Source organism: Fringilla coelebs (assembly GCF_963513975.1).
Source record: "Fringilla coelebs genome assembly, chromosome: 2".
Taxonomy (NCBI): Eukaryota; Metazoa; Chordata; class Aves; order Passeriformes; family Fringillidae; genus Fringilla; species Fringilla coelebs.
This window is the reverse complement of record NC_140029.1, coordinates 95,701,566-95,722,404: the sequence shown is the minus strand read 5'-3', so window position 1 is coordinate 95,722,404 and position 20,839 is coordinate 95,701,566. Positions and strand designations below refer to the sequence as shown.

Here is a 20,839-nt window from a genome sequence, read left to right as displayed (position 1 = left end):
CACTGCCATGGGAGTCACTTCTGGGAACACAGCTCCCCCCAGTTATGTCCTTCTCCCACTGGAGTTGTGGCCACTCCAGCCCTGGTGGTGCCCACACCGCTCCAAACAATCAGCTAATGCATCTGCTGACAGGAAGGGACACCAACAGGTCTCATCCTGTCCCAGAGTGTGAGTGCCACATGCTGCATCCCATGGGGTCAGACCATGCACTGAGCGCCTGCTGCTGATGGTGTCACATGGATGGGGAACTGCTGCATCTGACCTCCACAGGGGCTGTGATGTGCCAGACTGGATTCTGACAGTCTGAGGCCTCTCCCTGTTCTGTTACCGGTTTTTATTTTTCTTTTATACAGTCTTTCCAACCAACTCATTCTTTGTCTCCAAATTGTCTTTGTCATTCCCTGGCTACCATTTAATCCAGCTGACGGATGCCATCCTCTTTAGCTGATATCTGCTATTTGTTTTCCTCTTCAGCAAAAGGAGTTTTAGGCAAATGCCTCAGACACTTTTGGATTTCCCATCCATACATGCTCCTTAGTCACTTACCTGTTTTATTGGCTGTTGTCTTACACCTCATTTCGCCAAGGGTGAGCTGTGGAGGCACTCCACCATAACTAAAACTGGCATTAAGGAAAAGAATAGTGTCCCCATGTCTGAATTTTGGGGGAAGTTATTTCTACAGGTATTTGCTTTCTCAGGGCCTACCAGTTCATGAATCCTTGACCTTAGTTACCTCACCTTGCACAACTATATGCAGGTAATCTGTTTAAATTGTGCAGTCACTGTGCTCAGAGAACCAACTGCATATGTCTGTAAATCTAATTGCTAATGACCCCACACCTGTAAGAGGGACAAGGATAGGAAGGAGGAAGACTTGAAAGACAGTTTTGTCCTGGGAGACAACATGCCCTGCTCGAGCCAGTGTTATGTGTAGCAGCCCCTGAATGGGTTTTTTCTCCTCCTGAACATCCCAGGCAGAAAATTGTAGGACAATCCCAAGGCAGCGTCCTGCAGGACCAAAAAGCTGGCATGGGGACCAAACACTGGCATGTACTTTGCTGGGACCCTGAGGGCAGTTCTTGAGGATCACTACTCTCCCCTTCAAGGCCATCAGAGGACTATAAAATGGCTGTTTGCCACCTGGCATCCTGATAGCAGTCTGAAGGCTGCCGTTCAGTTCCTTGTCCTCTCTCACCTGTTGTGTGTGATGCAGGCTTGATGCCAAGCAGTTGAGCAGCTGTCCTTTTCCAGCTCCTGGGCGTGCCCATCCCCATTTGTTTGCAGTGGCAGCCCTTGGAATAGTACCGACTTGAGGCCATTTTGCACACTTCTGTCACCTTATAACTTGCACTTGGTCCCACAGCCTGAGTTGCTCCCTGCCCTGGCATGCCTCTCTGCTGCTGTCCATCACAGCATCACCCACAGCCATCTTCAGAGATGTTTCTAGCTCACAAATTGCTCAAAGTTTCTGTGTGACCATTACCAGCACAGTCTCCTTTCCCCCAAAAACGGCACTAAGGGGCAGAAATCAAGCCAGAAAAATCCTTACTTTGTTTTGCTCTGCACTGGCCATTTTTCTTTCGCTGCTACGTTAGAAATAGTTTTCCACCCTCCTGCCCCATAGTGAGCACCTTTTCTTGCTCTAGGTGCTTTCTTCCCATAAAGCAGGAGATGGAAAGGAAGCAGGAAATCTCTTTGATGGCTATGCTAGAGGCAGTGAGATAAATGCTTAGCAACTTCCATCCCGTAGGTTGTTCCTTCCTAGGTGTCAGTGCACAGCTTTTCCTGACTCCATCTTTCATCCTGCAGCTAATCTCCTGGACATGCATTGCTTTGCACATTTTGTTCTTGGCAGTTTCCAACATTGCCTCAGGCCCTTATCGCCTTAAAAAATCAGATCATACGGTTGTGGCCTTAGAGACTGCCTGATTGATATCTGAGCAGCCAAACAAACAGTAAATTTGAATAAAATTTGGCACCTCATTGCCTATTAATTCTGCTGATTCTGAGAGGATAATTCACAGACATCAAGGTAAAGTGCATCTCCTGAGCATGCACAGGACAGAGTCTTCAGTTTTGTAAAAGGTTGGCAGGAATGGTTTGAGACCCTCATGAAGGGCATTTTGCCTATTCCACATCCTGCATGCCCCAGCCTGTGCAGTCACAGGGATTTGATACTTCTGGCCACCACCAACACAACAGGACTTGTCTGTGCATTTATACAGAAATAGGAGGAAGAGCAGGAAGAGGAGAGAGTTTTCCAGTGATCCTTGAACAAACACTGATGAAGTCAGCAGCTCCTGCAGCTCGGCTTCCACCAACAGCACTGGAGCTCATAGTGATGGCGTGCTGTGCTCAGAGGAAGATCGTGTTTCTGGGTGGCCATTTACTATGTAATTGTGATACAGTTCTTTAGATCTTCTCTAGTTGCTTTCTCCAAACTCACTTTCTGTGGTCAACAGGAAATAATGCTGTGGTAGAGTGTATCTCCATTAAAATCTTCCCTGATTTCAGTATCACCTTGAACCTCCCTGAATGTCCCATGCCTGTTTTGTTTTGGATGACCTTATTGCTCAGGCAGAAGGCAGGAAGGGGAAGGAGGGCTGCACAGACTGCTGATGTTCCATGTGCCCTGAGCTAACTCATGTGCTGTTTCTCCCACAGAACAGATGAACTGGGTCCTGGCCCATAGAAAACACGAGACATAACATTGCAGGGCAGGCTGTCTGGTGAGCAGATTTCATGCCTGGGTGACACCACCACGCACCCATACATAATTCCCTAACTGCTGTCCTTTGTAGGGTAGCACACCTGAGCTATAAAATTGCGCCCAGGGCATTAGAAGGAAAGTTGGTTCAGCTCCTCAGCTGCCACTGCAGACTTGCAGTTGCAAGTTCTCAGCCCAGCAGCTGAGAGGAACAGACTAGCTGGCAAAAGCAGCATCTGCACTGTGGTGTGGGGAGTCAAAAATGGGTGGTTTTTCCTTAAGCAGTGCTTGTGTATTTATTGGCTTGATTGTAATCACAGCTGCCTTAAGTTGTAAGTGATACTGCCCTCCTTCAGCATAGATGATGTTCACTTGGGTATCAGGTACTGCTGTCTGTGTTTGCTTTTGTTATCAACCACCATCACCAGGACTCTTTAAAAGACCAGCTCTGACCAGACACCAAGGAGAAAAGAGAGATTCCAATTATCCTCTTCCTCATGGCTCTCCACCTCTTTCCCGTCACATAAACACCAGAGAGGTGATTCTCCTAACCCAGGATGAAAATCTGTGTGGCACACTTGACTCCCTTTGACCATGTATAATGTATCAAGATGCATTCATCAAACCAGACACTCCCAATTAAACACACGTGGCCTCGTGTATCTCTAACCCATAAGCCTTCATGGCTCAGAGAAGTCTGGTTGCATGTCTAAAGCTAAAGAAGCCATCCTCAGCTGCTGCCAGGAGTGTAGCTGTAACCTTGAGGGTATCTGGCCTATCTGGACCTAGAGTGGCCCCAGCAAAGTAAGACCGGGCCTAAAAAAGCAGGTCCCTCAGTTGCTTCAGGGGCTGGTTCAGGGTTGTAGCCATGGAGAAGGGTGCCTCATTATGGCTTGTTCCCTAAGTGCTAGCTTTAATGGCTTGGGAAAGGTGTGTGATGATGGTGGCCAGACCACTTCTTCTTGAGGCCTGAGAAGAGCATGTTGAGTTTGGGTGGTTCTTGATTCCAGGCTAGGTCATTCTTGCAGGGAACTGCCAGAATGTGCACCTGCTAGGTAGTACCATGGAAAGGCTCATCTTATGTGCATTCATTGCAACTCTAGACCTTAAGGAAAAAAAAAAAAAAAAGACGGAGCAAAAGTTCAGAGAATGTATCAGTAGCTTAAGGGTGAGAAAATGTGTGGAATACAATATTACAACTCGACAGGAAGTTCAGAAGTAAACCCAAGTGTGCTTGGATGCACAGATTTAATTTAAGTGTCCTGTAATAGTAGCAGGCAACCAAGGCACATTGGTTACCTGTGATGACAGAGGTGCCCCCGCAGAAAACCCCCCAACCCCACCCGGCCGGGCCGGCGGCTGGGTATTCCCCGACCCCGAGGCGGCTGTGGCGTTTGTGCAGCGCTCTGAAGGTCACCCCGCAAGGGCGGCGGCTGTCGCGTGTGCGAGTCGTGTCCCTCCCGCCACAGGGGACGGGCAAGGCCCGCTGCCGCCGGGGAGACACTGCCCGCCCCTCCGGCTGGTGCTCCCGGGGCGCGGGGGGCAGAGCGCGGGGCCGGGACGGGAGCGCTGCCGGCGCTCATTATTCCGCAGCCGCGATACACGCGAACCTGCCGGAGCGCGGCCCGACCGGCGGAGCGGGGCGGGCGGCCGCGCGAGGCGCTAGGAGCAGGAGAGGGAGAGGGATGGCGCTCAGCAGCGCCCGGCGACCGGCTCTGCTGCGGGGAGCAGGGACCGCAGGGAGCAGGCGGGGCGGGAATACCGGGAGCGGGCGGGCACGTGTGCGGACCGGCGCGCGCACAGGTGTGCAGCTACAGCCGGGCAAGGGACGCGCGCCCCCGCGGTAGCGCGCACGCACCTGCCCGGCTCGGCGGGTCGGAGCTCCGGTGAGCAGTGGGCGGCCAGCACCCACCCTTCCCCCCGGTGCCGGTGCCGCAGCCCCCCGCCCCCTCCCTCCTTGACGCTCCCGCCGCCGGGCCCCGCCCGCGGAGCGCTCGGCGGACCCGCATTGGCGGCGGCGCGGGCAGGGCGGAGCCCGCGGTGTATATGAAGGGGCGCTGTGCGGGGAGCGCGGCTGCTCCGTGCCCCGTGCGCTCCGCCGCATTCCCCCCGCCGCTCCCGCGTTCCCCTGGCCGCCTCCCCCGCTCTGCCCCGTCGGGCCGGCGCCGCCGGGGCGGGCGCACCCATCCGCACCTTCTGGGGCCGCTCCGCCCAGCCGGGTCCTGCCCGCTCCGCCCGCTGAGGGCTGTAGATCTCCGCACGCCGCTCGCCCACCCCGCTGTTCGCCATGGCCCGCGGGAAGGCCAAGGACGGTGATGGCAACTGGAAGAAATTCATCTGGAACTCGGAGAAGAAGGAGCTGCTGGGCCGCACCGGGGGCAGCTGGTGTGAGTGCGGGGCCGGGGGGCGGCGTTGCGGCGGGCGCTGCAGCACGGCCCCGGCGCTCCGCCTCCGCCGGCTGCGGCGGGGCTGCGGCCGGGGCGGGGGGGGCTGGTGGCAGGGCGTCCCCGGGGGGCGAGGGAGGCAGGGACGGGGTCCCCCTGCTCTCTCCCCTCGGTGTCCGCTGGGGCCCCGCGGGGGCCGGCGAGCGCTGCCCGTCGAGTGCGGCTCCAGGTGGGTCCGGGGGTGAGGCGGGGTCGGGCCGACCTTGTCGAGGGCGCCTCGTCCTTGGGTCTCCTTCCTTTCCCGGTGGCTGGCCCGGCCTGGGAGCATCGCCGTCGGGGGACCCTGACCTTCCAGCTCTCATCTGCCTTAGACCTTTCAGAGGCTTTTTCTTTTTTCTGTTTTCTCTGGATAAATGAAACTAAGCGAGTTTTACTCCGCTGGGAAAGAGCAATTGACTTTTAATATCTCCGCAAGAAGGAAATGTCTCTATGTACATGCCTCATAAATGCTTGTGCTGTATTCACTGCATTTAGCTTAAAGAGGTTTTTAATTTCCTTACGCAAATAACAGCCTTCCAGTTGCTGCCAACCACAGCTGATGTTACCACCCTTGCGATGTTGAATTCAGCTCCTATTGTAATGGATTGGCCCGGAGGTGCCACGTCCAGAGCCGGCAGCTCTGGCAGGTGGACTAGAGCAGGCTTCTGCCGTATCTTTACGTGAGCAGAATGGGGTTGTGGGTGCGCATGGAGAGGTATTTTCTGCTTCTGAGGCACCAGGCAACTGCGCAGCGCTTTAAACACGGAGGCTGAACCAGGTCCTTCTCCCAAATTGTCCGTACCTATCTGCCTAGAACTGATTTCCATTTGCTGAGTCGATCTGCAGGCTGACGATCAGATTCTTCTGTTATAAGCCTACCTGTTGCAAGAAGCTTTTTCCTTCACCTCTGTGGTGCTCAGTTTCTAGACCCACTGCGTATTTTCTGAGACCTTGGAGTTTTGACCTTTAAGGTGTCTTTGGCGTTTAGAGCATCCTGGCAGGCAACCTGATTAAATAAGCTACCTCCCAGCGTTTGCCTTTTGATGTTACAAAACTCAAAGGCATTACGCTGCAGACAACAGCATTAGTGTTTGGTTTGTTACAACAGCACCTCCTATGACCGTGCTCTGGAAAAAATTTCCACACGTCCCTGACGTCACGGCCATTTGCTTTACGCTGCCTGGATACCAAAGAGTGCTTTAACTCCTGGAGCACCATGTTACTGCACCCAGGTCTGCCCTCCAGCCCTGGCTACCTCCGGTGCACCGAGGAAGACAAGAGGATGGAGTGCCTTTCTGACAGTGTCCCTCAGCCTCTGTTTCTCTGGGTGGCCGTCCTGTTTTCTGTCTTTCATAGACTTAGAACAGCCAGATGCCAGCTTTCATTGCGAGGCTTCTCCAATGATGTAGGGGGTTTTTTTGATGGAGCTGGGGAATGAGGAGGAATATTTCCACCCACTACTTACTCCCCATCTCTGGTAGCTCATCACTTCAAGTCCTTCAAATAAACTACATCTGTTTTGTTTGCGATTAGGTGAGGACAGTCTGAGATCAAGCAGGCTGGCTCTCAAGTTGTCTTTGGTCACTGCTTGTCCCTGCAGCCTGATGAGCAGTACAGTTGCTTGGCATGGGCTGGCCTACCCTTGTAGGTGGCCTGGTGGTGTGTAGTACAGCATGTTACCCTGCAGTTAATCTGTTCAGATAATCCTTGTAAATTGGTAACCGATACCCAGAGCTGGGCTGCATCTCCGTTCTTTCCAGTCTCCCCTCAAGATGATTCTAGACATTCCTTCTAGACTGAAACTACATTTAGTCTTTCGTTCTTACGTAATTCACACTCTAATTGGTATGAGCGCTGCCAGAGTGTCTTTGTAGGCACACAAGACTGGTAAATATGCAGAATTTTGACACCTTAAGACTACTTTCCTACATTTGAGATGGAGTCCTGAAATTAATTTGGCCTGAACTCTTTACCCGTTGTCTTTTTTTGGAGGTGATGGCCTGAATTACTGGAAGAGATCAGGCTTTACAATGGCTTGTAAATGTGAATTAAACACTTACTGGTACTGCTCCTGGAAATTTTTTTTTGAGCCCCAGAGCTGTGTGGAATGAGTATCCTTCAAGCACACCCGTGCTTGCTGTGGGGCACGTGAATCACTGACCGTGTCAAGTGCACGGGCCTGTGGTGGTGCTGCTGGGTCAGCCAAGGGATCCTTGAAGGTGTGGGGGAGCACGGTTTAGTCTTTATGAGCCCAAATCCCGATTCACAGATTTCTAAGTTGTCAGGAGCTCATGTTTCCCACCACCAAACAACTGGAGTGCCTTACATTTCCCGTCTGCATCAGGGCATAATCTCACTGTTAAATAGATGTCTTTGCAACATCTGAATTTCGTGTGCTGGGCACCTCCTTGCAAGTGGCAAAGGTTGGAAGTACTGTCCTGAAGCGTGACTGCCATGAGAACTTGATTTGATTCCTCTTTGTTTGTTTTCTCTTGCAGTTAAGATCCTCCTCTTCTATGTCATCTTCTACGGTTGCCTGGCAGGTATATTCATCGGGACCATCCAAGTGATGTTGCTCACTGTCAGTGAATTTGAGCCCAAATACCAGGATCGAGTGGCACCTCCAGGTAACTAAATAGGAGGCCCGTGTTTGACTTCGTGCAAGCTGTTCTGGGAAGGCGGGGTCGGTTACTCACCTCACGAAGGAGTATGAAATAAGCGCGTCGTTGCTGCAACACATATTTGTAGGGGGTGGGTGTGTTCTCAGCCTTCTGTGTTAACAGTACTGGGGCTTGAAGAAAATCCTGCTAGAATTAAAGGTTGCATCACAGGAAAAATGTTTCCTCTCTGAGAGGAACTTGAACCTGCTTTGGTTTTCTCTTCCCCTAAGCTGAAGTGATTGGGTGAGGCTAAAAGGCTTCACTTTTGGGAACAGGCTGTATGAGGAAGCTAGGTTCCATTTTTCTTCCTTCAGAACCACTCTCTTCACATGGGTAAGTGAAGGGATAAAGATAAAACGTTGGCTCTATCAGTGGAAGCGGCGTGTACAAGGAGCGAGGGGACAGTGCCAGTTCTGGGAGTGCTCATGGAATTGTTTGATCCAACACCAAAGTACCCCTTCTCTAGAAACGCTGTGGCACTCAATAGTGGGAATTGCAGCTGATTGCTGTGGGAGGTGAAGGGAGGGTGGGTGGGTCTGGTAGCTCCTCACAGACATAGAAATATGTGCTCACAATGATGCCTGAGCGGTGTCTGTGGCCAGCTGGCCTTGGGTAGGGCAGAAGGAGTGAGTGGCCCTGGCTGCAGGTTTGTGCTCCGCCTGCCCAGGCTGCGCTGCGCTATCTGACTCCGCCGCAGCCGGCGGCTGGAGCGCAGGGGGAGCTGCGCAACTGCTGCTTTCCCACATTGCAAATGACCTTGAGGCTGCCTGGCACTGGGCATCCTAACGATCCGTCTCCGGTTGCTCTGTGAAACAGTTCAGAAGCTTTTAATAACAGTGGTATTTAAGTGACAATTGTGACGCTGATGGCTGGTAGCTACACAAGTTGGCCCTGATGCTGCGCTGTGTCTTGCAGCCCCGCTGCCTGTCGTGCTGTGCTGTGAAGCCCTGCCCTAAACACAGGGAATGACACTGTCACCAAATGGTGTTACAGCTCAGCTAAGTCATCTTTTCCCAATAACTGCTTTTCTACCAGCATGCTTGAAACTCAGAACAGAGGCTGGAACTGCTGTGTTACTGTGTTTTACTTCTTCGTGTACCACCACCATGGTTGGGGCAAATGCTGTCTTAAGGACTGAAAGCAGCTCTTGTAATCTTTGCAGTGGACCCTGACATTTGGAGGAAAGACTGTCACTGATACTGCCCAGAGCCATTGGCTGCATCTGAAAAGCCAACATGGCTAATGCTGGGGTAATTGTTACTAAGTAATGTGTTTTTCCCCTTCATGAAATAATTAGCAAAGGCACCCATGGATCTTAGGTCTCACCCAGATAGCCCTGCTGTTCAGCCAGATGTCACATAATTACCTGTTCTAAGTAAACCAGTTGCTTTCTGTGAAACAGCAGTTTATGATTCCAATTTCAAAGCAACTCTGGTAAAATTTTTGTGAACAACTTCAGCCTGCAGAGGATTTTTATTAATATCGTAATTGCATACTGCACCAGTTTTTCTGGGGCTTCTTTTTTTTAACAAAGAAAAGGAATTGAATTTCAAGACATTCTTGTAGTTTGTACTGCAGAAATCAAAATGGAGGAACAATTACAAGGTTGTGAGGAATCTTTTGTAATAAGCTTTCAGGATGGGTACTGAAATCAAGGGGAGCAAAATCCACCTCCTTGAATGTGTGACAGTGGGGAGCCAGTAAACAAGGGGTTTGAACCAAGCTGCAGTGGCATATGCATAAAACTTCAAAGAAATAATTAGTAAATAGAACAGGATCCTTTGCAGAGCATCACTTGACAGCACTTCCTGCAGATGTGGACAAGCTGGTGCAGGGCATGGTGGAGGCTGGCACTTTGTATCCAGTACATTCTTTGTTCTGTAGCACACCAGCCGTGAAACTGCGAGTCCAAAATCGCCCTTTAATGCAGGCTTTCAGAGACACTGACAGGTAGTGAGTGGCTGCACTGCTGTTTGGGGGGGGCAGCAATCCCTGTATTCTCTGGATGTGCAGGATTCTCCCCAGTGCTGCAAGCACAGCTGCTGTTCTGTCAAGGAACACACGTGTGGTGAGCACCAAAGTTGAACTTTGTGATCTGAGACACCTGCACATGATGAACCATATAAAGTAGGATGTTGTGCAATTCTAATTCCTGGTTCTTGTGGGAAAACTTGTGAGCCAAGTAAGTATACTGGCAGCTTGATAAAGCCCGGGATTTGCTAGGGAGCCAGAAAAGCTGGTTTTATTCTTGTTACAGTGCTCTGTCCTTCTTGGGCAAGTCACTGTTGTGTCAGCCCAGAATGTTTTGAGAAAGAGAAAACTAACTTGCCTTCAAGATTTGCAAGAGTAAATGCTGTAGGGGCTGCTATAATATCATTCTTGTTCTGAAATACCACAGATTTCATAACAGCAGCAAAACCTACAGGGTGTTGTATTGAGTTATTGACATGGGTATAACATTGAAAGCCATAAAGTGCTATTTTTGTAGCCAAGTGTCATTAATATGGTAATTGGTTTCTGCATTGAACACAACAGGAATGTTATACAGGGCTTCAGGGCAAGCTGAGCATTGTACCTTTCCATTACACTGGTTTTCCTTTTGTCTTGTGGTGGGGGAAGGGACAGTGCAGTTCACCTGCCTCCAGCCCTGCCATTGCGACAGCCCCAGCTCCCAGTTCCACGTGTGCTGCAGGCTCGGACTCTGCTTTGAACACAGAGGACTTAACCCTGCTACTAGTGAAGGATGAGGATATTGCCTCTTAAGAAGCATCCCTAAAAAATAGAGCTTCATTCTCCCCCTCCCCACCCCAATACAAATTGGGCTGTGTGTCCTGCCATCTTGTGGCGTGCATCCCGTGGAACAGCATTCTGTCGCGGGCTGGTTGAGGGGACAGACCTCGCTTCAGCCCGAGGCAAAGCTTTCTAAGTGGTGGCTGGAAGGAAGAATCCCTGCTCCAGCCAGGGGATTTCAGGTGTTCCTGCTTCGGGCACTGCTGCTTGGGCAGTGAGTGCATCACAGAAAGGCTGCTTCGGTGTGTGTTCCCCACTTGGCTTATTTGACTTGGACAGCAGCAGCAAGGTGGCAGGGAGACTTCAAAGGAGTGTGTGCTGCCTCCTGGGAAGTTGCACCTCTTGGCTTCTCTCATCTCAGCAGCACCTGTGCTTGGGAAAATCTCAGTCTTCAGGATGTTGCAGCCAAGCAGGTTTTGCTGCGTTTGCAGAAAACTCAACCCCTGTTCTTTGCGCTTTGGGGATGAGGTTGACTGGAAGCTGGGAAGGACATTGATATGGTGACTTTTAAAGTCTATCCTCACATAGTGAGCTGGGGGAGGGTGTAGTGATCACTTGATTTGTTTGTGTCATCTCATGAGTGTTCATACTCATTTGGAACAAAGATTACATGGTACTTGGAAATGAGCATGGTGTGATGGAGCAAGAGTGGTTACTATGGCCTTATATAGCTAATAACAAGCCTGACTTCCCGCTTGTAGTTTCTTCCTCTTTACCCTCAGGATACTTCTCCTGAAGTCTTGCTATTGCAGCTCAGAATGATAAAATCTATGTGGAAAACTTTTTTTAAATGAACTTGAATAAACAGGATTTTAATCTGCAGTGGCATTTTGGAAGTGGAACTGTAGCTGAAAAAAAGAACCAAATGACTTTATGTGGGTTTTTTTGGTATTTGATGTCCTTGTATAGTCGCAGCCAAGAAAAGGTGGTGTCCATTACCAACTCAAGGCATTGCTCTTCATTTATATGGACAATGCCAGCCAAGTGAAGAAGAGTCTTATTTCCTAACAAGGCACTCTGAAGGGCCAGTTGTGGCAATTTTCTAATTTGTCAGTATTTTAGCAGTGAGTTACTTTATTCTTTCATGTGGAAAGAACAGCATAACCATGTGACACCATGGTACATCTCAGTTGTAATAGCTTGAGCTGCAGAGCTGGTCATACAGATTACAGTCTGAGGATGGGGAGAGGGTTGTTAGACTCCTGGCTCTGGAAGCACCCGTGGGTTTGTTTCTTTTCCCCCATAGGACTTGCTCATGAATGGCTTCCTCATGTGCATGCAGCCTGTAAAAGCTTCATTCATGCCAGCCACACACTTCCTTGGGTGTCTAGCAATACATGCCAGGTAGTACTGCAAGGACTCAACTTTTAAGTGTTTTTTCTTGTCTTGCTTGCTTAAGTTGCCAACTGGGGGTGAGAGAATGTTCCAGAAAGGTTAGTGTTCCGCAGAGGTTACCTTCTGCCATTGTACAGCATGCTTGGTTTTCCACACAAGATTGCTTAAGGTTTCAGTGGCAGTGCTGCTCTGCTAACACCACTGCAGCTTTTAGTTTGGCTATGGGATGTACAGAAGGAAATGATACATCAGGGCTTAGGGCTTCACATCCACTCAGTTGCAGGCATGTGAGAATGGAGGTTGTGGTAGAAGCCAGTAGCACAGTTTTTTAATTAGGATAAAGATATTTTTCATTACGAGTCTTTAATATTCATAAAGATTGTCTTTCTTGCTTTGTAAGTGGGAAGATTGATCTCCACTTTGCTCCTATCCTAAACAAAGCAACCACTCGTGTGCCAAAGCCTGGTCTAGTCTGGTTCATCCAGCCACCTGTAAATGCTCCCAATTAGGCAGAAAACAGCCCAGCTTGGGCCAAGGGCTACCTGGCAGGAACAGTGGTTCCTTTGTGCTGGCTGCTGGAACAGCTGCTTGGATGTACTGCCTGGGCTTCATGGCAGTTCTGTGGAGGTGTGCAAGACAGGGATGCTTTGGGATGGCAGTCTGTTCTCCAGCCAAGCCACTTGTCTGATGAGCGGAGGATTGGCTTTGGACTTCATCTGTCAGTGGCCAGGCTCTCTTAAAGAGAGAACAGAGATCTTTACTGGGTGGCTTTTACAAACCACAGGGCTTATTGCTGACCTTCACATCACCTTTCCCAGGCCTGTGTGGGTGCCCTCGGTGTTACCTTGGCCAAGACAAGAAACAGAGGTGGGGAGGTCCTGAGCAAAACTGACAACTTCACCTGCCTGAGTGGAACTTAACAAGCCTGGCCACATTATCTTGGTTTTTTTTTTCTTTTTTTTTGTATTTATACACTTGAATATGTATGTCATCTGTAACTTGAACTCTGGAAAAGGCAGACCCAGGAGAGGACCTAAGGCCTGGCCTGCCTCTGCTTAATTCCAGACAGCCATTTCAGGTGACTCAGTCTTTTCTTCCCAGCTGAGTGGTAACATGAGAAGGCCTTGGCAGGATGGGTTTGAAGTCCCTTACTAAAATGGAAACTGGTGTATTTTTTTCTATCTATAACTGTTTTGAAGCAAGAAAATGAGTAATTGCTTGAAAAAGGGTTGAAAGCCACTGACTTTGGGAGGGTAGGATGTCATTCTGTTAGAGGAATGGAGAAGTGCTTCTAAACTTGTAAACTCAGCCTGGTCCCTTTGTAGCAGAGGGATTTTTGAGCAGTGGAAAGCTGCTTCAGGAATTAAACTTGAAACACCGGAGCTCCTTGCTGGACTTCTCGCAATCTTGGTGACCAGGAGCCGTGTTTAGGGGAACAAAGGTAATCTTTGTCTTAGGTTACAAATTCCAAGTTAGTGGGTAGTGGCAGGGGGGTGGGGGGGAGTGGTGAGTTGGTTTGCAGAGGGACTGAGCAGAAGCACTCAAGTGGCTTTGGAAAAATTGCTGGAGTCACAAGCTCTTGTGGGTTGGGGCCAGCCGGCTAAGCTGCCTGAGTTTTGCACCAGTGGAGCTTCTTGGCAACAGGCCTGTTCTGAAAGCTGTCAAAGCAAATGCTGCTCTCTTGCTCCTTTTCCCCATCTTGCTAAAATGAAGAGGACAAACTGAACTGAAGTCAGAACCTTAATAATTACAGTCACTGCCACAAAGGCAGCATGAACTTGGTTCCCGTTACTTGAATTAAAGTGTTAGCCATGCATCAATACTTTCAATTAAAATGTGACCTAAACATTGCATAGGAACAATTATTTCCAAGTTCCACAATGAAGAGCAAAGGAGATGGTGCTTTTCATTATCTGTAGGCATTTCTTGTTTATAGTCTCTTATCCATGCATCATTATTATAGTCTAAATCTCAGCTGTTTAGAACAGCCCAGAATGTGGAGAGTCTTTTAAACAATTCTTTTGTGTGGTGGCATTTCCTACTCACCTCCTTGGTGATGAGCTGCTGATAGAACTCAACTTCTGAGGTCTCTTACAGTCAGAAATACCCAATTAGGCAGTGAAAAGAGAGGAGGCAGTGCTCAGGCAGCTGAATTTACTAAGGGAGAAAATGTCTCCTGCCCTGCATCCCACAGGGGAGACACACAAAGGCCACATGGATTCCAGCTGGCAGAGCATGACCGGACTTGGGAAACCTCTTGTCTTTTGTTGCAGGAGCTCACGAGGGGAGAGCTGTGCTGTACCCTAACCACAGTTTGCAGACACTGAAGGCAGCCTGTTAGGGATACTTATGTTCTTGTGTGGTTGGCCTCTTCCCTTCTGTCCTCAAGGAGGAGGCAGAAGTACATAGTGGACCTGTGGTTGGCTCTTTTTTCTTGAAGGAAGGCTAGACCTCATAGCCTCACTTCTCCATTTTGTGATTTTTGTGTTTTTACCTGACACAAACACTGTGATAAATATTTTAAGACTGTTGCTGGAAAGAGAAGAACCTCTTCTCCAGTGAGCTTAAGCTGTCTTGTCAAAGTTCTTAGGTCTGAAAAATAGAGATTATTATTAGGAGTTATGTTCTTGGCATCACCTGGAAGCTGTGCAGCTCTGAGGTATACTTAATGTTTTCTCCCTGACTTTGCTTTTCTTAGGACTGACTCAAGTCCCCCAGGTTCAAAAGACAGAAATTGCCTTTACGGCCTCTGATCCCAAAAGTTATGAACCCTATGTGAGGAACCTGGCTAATTTCTTAAGGGACTACAGTGATGAGCAACAAACTGAAAACATCGTGTTTCAGGACTGTGGAGGTAAGTCTTGATTGTTTCCTACAGCTGAGGACTGAATGATGCCTCTGTCAGGTCTACCAGAAGCTGAGGGTGAGCAGTGGTGGTCTTGGTCTTCAGCTGTTCCAGCAGCATGTGTGTGAACTGGCTGCTCGTTAATTTTATTTGGGCAGACCAGACTGGGCCGTACTTAGTAGCTTATTGGAGGGTTGGGAACCCCCACATTTCACTTGGAGAACTCATTCTTCAGCTGACTCTGAAGATGGCACTGACCTTATTCTCTCTGAAAGCCACTGGGGTTTTACTGATGACTTTGCTAAAGCTAGTGTTGGTCCTCTTTGTGCCATGCAGTCAAACATCTGGGAGGTGTTTACCCTTAATAGGTTATTTGTAATCATGTGAATGAGACTCTCACCTCATAATACGTCTGTATCAAATCTGAGGGGAACCCACTTGTAAAAGCTGCCCAGAAAAAAATTAGTCTCTGAGCCAGATGGCTCTGGAAGAAATCTGTTATAAAACAAAGCTCCATAAAACTTGCTGGTCTGGGAGCAGCCCTGTGTTGGGGGGTGGCTGGGCGTAGGTCTGTGGAGTGCCTTAACTGCCCTGGTGAGGCAAATCCCACCTGCCCAGGGAAGTGTAAGTGACATGCACAAGGTCCCAATGCATCTGGTTGTGTTTTCCTTCCCCTGCTGTGACAGACACACCTACTGAATACAAAGAGAGAGGACCATATAATGATGCCCAGGGCCAGAAGAAGGTCTGCAAATTCAAACGTGAATGGCTGGAAAACTGTTCTGGATTAAATGATCCCACCTATGGCTACAAGGATGGCAAACCATGCATCCTTGTCAAGCTCAACAGAATTATTGGCTTCAAACCTCAGGCAAGTATCTTTCTTCCCTTTCTAATGGAAGCTACTGATCAGGAGGAAGGGTTGGCTACAGATTTGCTATGCCTGCTTTTTGGTTTCCAGAAAGAGATCAGTATTAAACCCTTTCTGCAGAGGATAAACTGTGAGACAATTTGAGTAATTTGCTTTAAAAATGCTTTTTATTGTGAAGCAGTGAAAGTCGTGCACTGCAAGTTGGTAACAAGTAGCTCTGAACCTCCCAGTGCAACCTCCTGGTTATTTATCTGGTAACTTCTCAGCCTGCTATTGGAGTTGCTATAAAGGGGCATTTTCTTCAAATTATAAATTCCATTTTAAATTCCTGTATGCTTCCATGGCACCATCCCAGGCCAACCCTGTCTGTAGTAACATTAGTACATTTTGTCATGCCCTGATCCACTCCATTCTTTTCCTCAGGCAGTGCAGTCTTGTCTGCCTTGCCATAACTGCTTAATTAATTTATGAAATGCTAATATTAAATACCAGAGTGAAACACAGGCTTGAAAGAGTAAACTACATTTGAAAGTCAGGCACAGCTGCAAGAAAGGTGAGGAGGTCTTTAGTTAATTTAATGTAGTTTTCCAGAGGCTTTAGGATATCTCTGCTAACTGGTTGCTCTGCCCTTCACCCAAGGGAAGGCTGCAGTAATGCCGAAGGGTGTTAATCTGGGTATTCATGGTTTTCCTTCTGGTTTTCCCCCAGTGCATAAAAATGCTAAAAATTTCTTTTAAGAATTCAGTGGCAAAACACATGCTGTTGGATAAGGTGGTGTACAAAACCTGCCACTCCATCTTTTGGATGGAGAACAGTGCAAATGGCGTTCTAGGCCACCTTCACTTCCATCTGTCAGGGCGCTTGAGGATGGGAATTGGTGCTAATGAGTCCTGAAGAATGTTTTCCTCCAGAGAGCTTGTCCTGTGCTACAAAAATGAACAAACTTTTGGTTTATCTGATGCATGGTGGAAACATTTCAGCAGAATGTACTGTGGTGGCTGTAGGATGACACGAGATATGCATGTTTGATGACTGGGGAAGAGAACAGTTGTGTGTTTCTCTCTTTTTTTGCAATGAAGCTCTGTAGACCTCCAGACTGCATTAGACAGCAGGGTCTGGTCGCGGAATGACTTTGCAGATTTCATTTAGAAATAAGGTAAACAAGGCAGTATTTATTTTGTGGTTCCGTGCTCCAGCAGAGACCCAGTAGTTCTTGCATTGGGAAAAGTGTTTGTAAAGCAGATCTGAAACTGCAATGTTGTCAAACAATACTGCTGCACTTTAAAAGACCAAAGACCAGCCGGGTTAGTGGTTGGACTATGAGAGTTGGAACTCACACTTATCTCTGATAACACCCAGAGCTTTTGTCCTTCCTTGTTGGTGGTGTTGAAGTTCAGCAGTGTCAGAGTGAGACTGCCACACTTTGTTCTTTCCTGTGCATTTCAAGTCCTGATTGCACACACTGGGCAGGCAGGTGGCAAATCCTGCACCAGTGCAATCCTGCAACTGCCTGAGCTTGCAAAAATGAGCCCCACTAGCCACCGACACTCTGCCATGAAACACTTTCCCCAGGGACACCACGGAACTAAACCCAGCCTGACCTGCTTGTATCCACAGCAGGTGAAGCTGTAAGAACAGCCAGCAGTTCTTGACCCAGCTTGGGTCAAGTTCCCCTGCTTCCAGTTGTGTTACACTACTTGTCAGTCCCAAGAACCACTGACAGCTGTGCTTAGAAGGGATTCCAGTTAATGGTGTGTGTTCAGTACTGTTGATCTTTGTTGCTGCAAAGGTGCTCCAGTCTGCAGAGGAGTGTCCACTGTGTAACATCCCCTTGTTCTGGATTTCTTCTAGGCTCCAGTCAATGAAAGCCTACCTCCTGAGATTATGGCAAAATACAACCCAAATCTCATCCCTGTCCACTGTGTTGCCAAGGTAAGTTGGAAATGCGACAGAGCAGAGTTGGGAAGCTGCGGGGGATGACTAAGCCTTTGTCCAAGTGTAGTAGTTATCCCCTTGCCTGCCTTTCCATAGACAAATGGGGTGGTTCTTGCTTGGGGTAACAGAAGTTTCTCAAAGCCCTGCTGATGGATGAGTTAGTGCTACCTTCACAGAGTGGGGTAAAAGAAGGGCAAGATAATTAAAGGTATCTTCAAAAATAGCCATTTGGCTTCCAAGTGCTGTGCTGGAGCCAGCAAAAAAGGCCTCCATGGAAGGAGGTTTTCATACTCGGCATGTGCAAAGCAGCTGAGAAACAGCAAAGTTTCTGTAGCCAAAGACTGTGCAATTGTACCACAGGATGCTCTGGTGGTTTCTGTGTAAGTGGCTGAGGCTCTAAATTAGGCAAAGCCCTTTTGCTGGCTGATGTGCGCTGACACGTCCTGTAAACCACTGGCAGCTCCTGTGCTGCCACGGTGGGGACCAGCGCTGACCAAATGGGAGGTCACGGTCATGCTGAAAATCAGCTGCTGATACAGCCCAGGGCCGCCAGAGTTTGGGTGGTTGTCATTGCTTGTGCCTCCTCCTCCCCCCTGCAGCGAGAGGAAGATGCGGACAAAATCGGCACGGTGGAGTACTATGGGATGGGCGGCTACCCCGGCTTCGGGCTGCAGTACTACCCCTACTACGGGAAGCTGCTGCAGCCGCGGTACCTGCAGCCGCTGGTGGCAGTGCAGTTCACCAACCTGACCTACGACGTGGAGGTGCGTGTGGAGTGCAGGGCCTACGGGCAGAACATCGTCTACAGCGACAAGGACCGCTTCCAGGGACGCTTTGATATTAAATTTGACATAAAAAGCAGCTGATCGTAAGCACAACTCTCTTCTTCCCCCCTCCTCCTTCTCCTAGCCATTTAAAAAGGTTTAAAAAAAAAAAAAAAAGAACAAAAAAGAAAACCTCCTAGTCTTGAACAAACTGTCATACGTATGGGACCTACACGTAATCTATATGCTTTACACTAGCTTTCTGCATTTACTAGGTTAGAATGTAAACAAAGTGTAGCAATAGCGACAAATATTTATTCTACTGTAAATGACAAGAGAAAACAAAATTGAGCCTTGGGACATGCCCATTTTTACTGTAAATTATGATTCCATAACTGACTTGTAGTAAGCAGTGTTTCTGGCCCCTAAGTATTGCTGCCTTGTGTATTTTATTTAGTGTACAGTACTATAGGTGCATACTCTGGTCATTTTTCAAGCCATGTATTGTATCTGTTTTCTACTTCTTGTGAGCAAAGACTTCTGCTGTCCAAGGTGTAAATACTCAATGGGACTAGAACTGGCATGAAACTTCTCATTATTTTGTTCCTTTTCAAAGAAAGGCCCACCTGTGAGATGATATTTAACAGCACTCCATAAGGCTTCTGGCTTTTCTGTGGTGTTAGGGTATTTTATTTGGAGGGGTGGCAGGGAAACTAACTTAAGTGAAGTCAAAGAGAATAGGTGATTGTGTACTGTGCTTTGTAGCGAATGCTGTCTCTCTCCCCACCTCTTCCCTTATCCTCCAGAACGTTGTGTGAGAGACCGGGTCAGGCTATCACTATCCTCAGTGATAGGCATAACTCTTTGCTTTGTATATTTTCTTTTCTTTTCTTTTTTTCCTGCTGAAGGCATCGCACACTGTGGTGCTAATGTCTTTATTGAATGTTTTAGCCATTTTCATGGTGGAAGAATTTTATATTTATGCAGTTGTACAATTTTATTTTTTCTGCAAGAAAGTGTAATGTATGAAATAAACCAAAGTCACATGTTTGAAAATAAATCTTTATTTTAAACTTTATAAAAGCAATGCAGTACCCCATAGAATGGTGTTAAATGTTGTCTAAAGTGCAAAACTCTATGTTCTAACATGTAATAATAGCCAGGAGTACAGTGCTCTTGTTGATCTTGTATTTCAGTCAGGTTGAAACATTGGACAAATAAATGAATGAACACACAGTTCTGTGTGCATGTCTTTGCAGTGGGTGAGGATGGAGCCTGTTAGTTGTCCAGAATCTTGAAGAAGTACTGCACCTATTGCAAAGAGAAAATGCATCTTTATCATTCCCGGACAGTCTTGGCACAAGGGAGTTGAAACAGTTGAAACATTTGAAACATTGAACTGTTACACATCAGTGTTGGGGTCTGCTCATTAGTGTTCCCTCTCCCTACCCCGGATGAGAGGCTCTTGTGGAACACCTGCCTGTGCCTGTCAGATTCCCAAAAAGTCTCTTCCCAATTACTGCACATGCTCCACCTCTGGAGGCACTGGCTCTGTGCTCCAGCTTCCAGCAGCCAGAAGGGAGGCTGCATACTGAAGCCACAAGAGTTTCAGGGCAGCCACTTGCTTTGTGTTACTGCTGGGCCAGTGGCCATGGCTGAGGACAGGCTCTGCCTGCTGGGGCTGCTCCGAGATGACAAAATGTGGCAGCTGGCTTTGTGCAGGAGTCAGTCTCACTTTGTGCTGCAGGATGCAGAGTACCAGGGAGAATGTCTCCATGTAAAGTGACAAAACAGGACTATCCTAGAACAAGTGGCTTGATAAAGACTTCCTAAGTGGAACACACAATCCCAGAGAAGTAAGATGCTGAACTCTTTGCCTTCTGCTAGAAGGAAAAGCGTGGTATGCTGTGGTGGTTAGTGCACTCATTTAGCTGTTCCATGTTGTTCTCAAGAAGCAGGTGCCAGCAGAAATTGCACCTTCAACTCTTTCATTTGCTACTGTATGTTTAGAGCAAGGATTTAAAAAGCTGTAATGAGAGCCCTAAAATACTCCCTAATGGAAACTCTGTCTGCAAAAAGAACTGCAGGAAAGCTGAGCCATTTTGGCTCCCAGCAATTGATGGGTTCCTACTGCTACCATTTTGGGTGGGGATGGTGTTGCATGGCTCAAGGGTTGGTAGGATCAACTGCCCCTACAGTCCAGTTCCTAGATGATCACTCTGTGACAATTAAAAAAATCAAAACAACAACAACAAAAAGCCCCAAGCCAACCAACAAACCAAAAAAATTCCCAATTTTATTTTATAAGACCCAACTCATGGTTAGGTATTTTACTGCCTTTTAATTCTCTATATGAGTGCAAAGTCTAAGCATGGACTATTAACAAAGAGTCTGGCTTATTCCAGGGGTTGGGACAACCATTGTGGAAAACTTTAAGGTGCTTGTGTTTGCTTCACTGAGCAAATGTCCAAAAGGGCTTGTGCAACGTACTCTCAGGAATTGCATATGA

General features: G+C 48.2%; 2 protein-coding genes across 2 annotated transcripts in view; one reads left to right on the top strand and one right to left on the bottom strand.

Moving 5' to 3' along the window:
- Positions 1 to 4,777: 4,777 nt before the first annotated feature.
- On the top strand, positions 4,778 to 19,566 carry ATP1B1 (ATPase Na+/K+ transporting subunit beta 1). The gene is made up of 6 exons (XM_084201091.1): positions 4,778 to 5,094; positions 7,629 to 7,757; positions 14,614 to 14,769; positions 15,447 to 15,631; positions 17,483 to 17,563; positions 18,166 to 19,566. Exons 1-6 carry the CDS (start codon positions 4,995 to 4,997, stop codon positions 18,430 to 18,432), a joined length of 918 nt encoding a protein of 305 aa, XP_084057217.1. The 5' UTR covers positions 4,778 to 4,994; the 3' UTR covers positions 18,433 to 19,566.
- The window catches only part of NME7 (NME/NM23 family member 7), an 89,203-nt gene continuing 87,867 nt past the window's right edge, over positions 19,504 to 20,839 (bottom strand). The window contains exon 12 of the mRNA XM_084201089.1: positions 19,504 to 19,641. Coding sequence (XP_084057215.1) covers positions 19,609 to 19,641 — 33 coding nt within the window. The 3' untranslated portion in view covers positions 19,504 to 19,608. The remainder of the gene's footprint in view (positions 19,642 to 20,839) is intronic.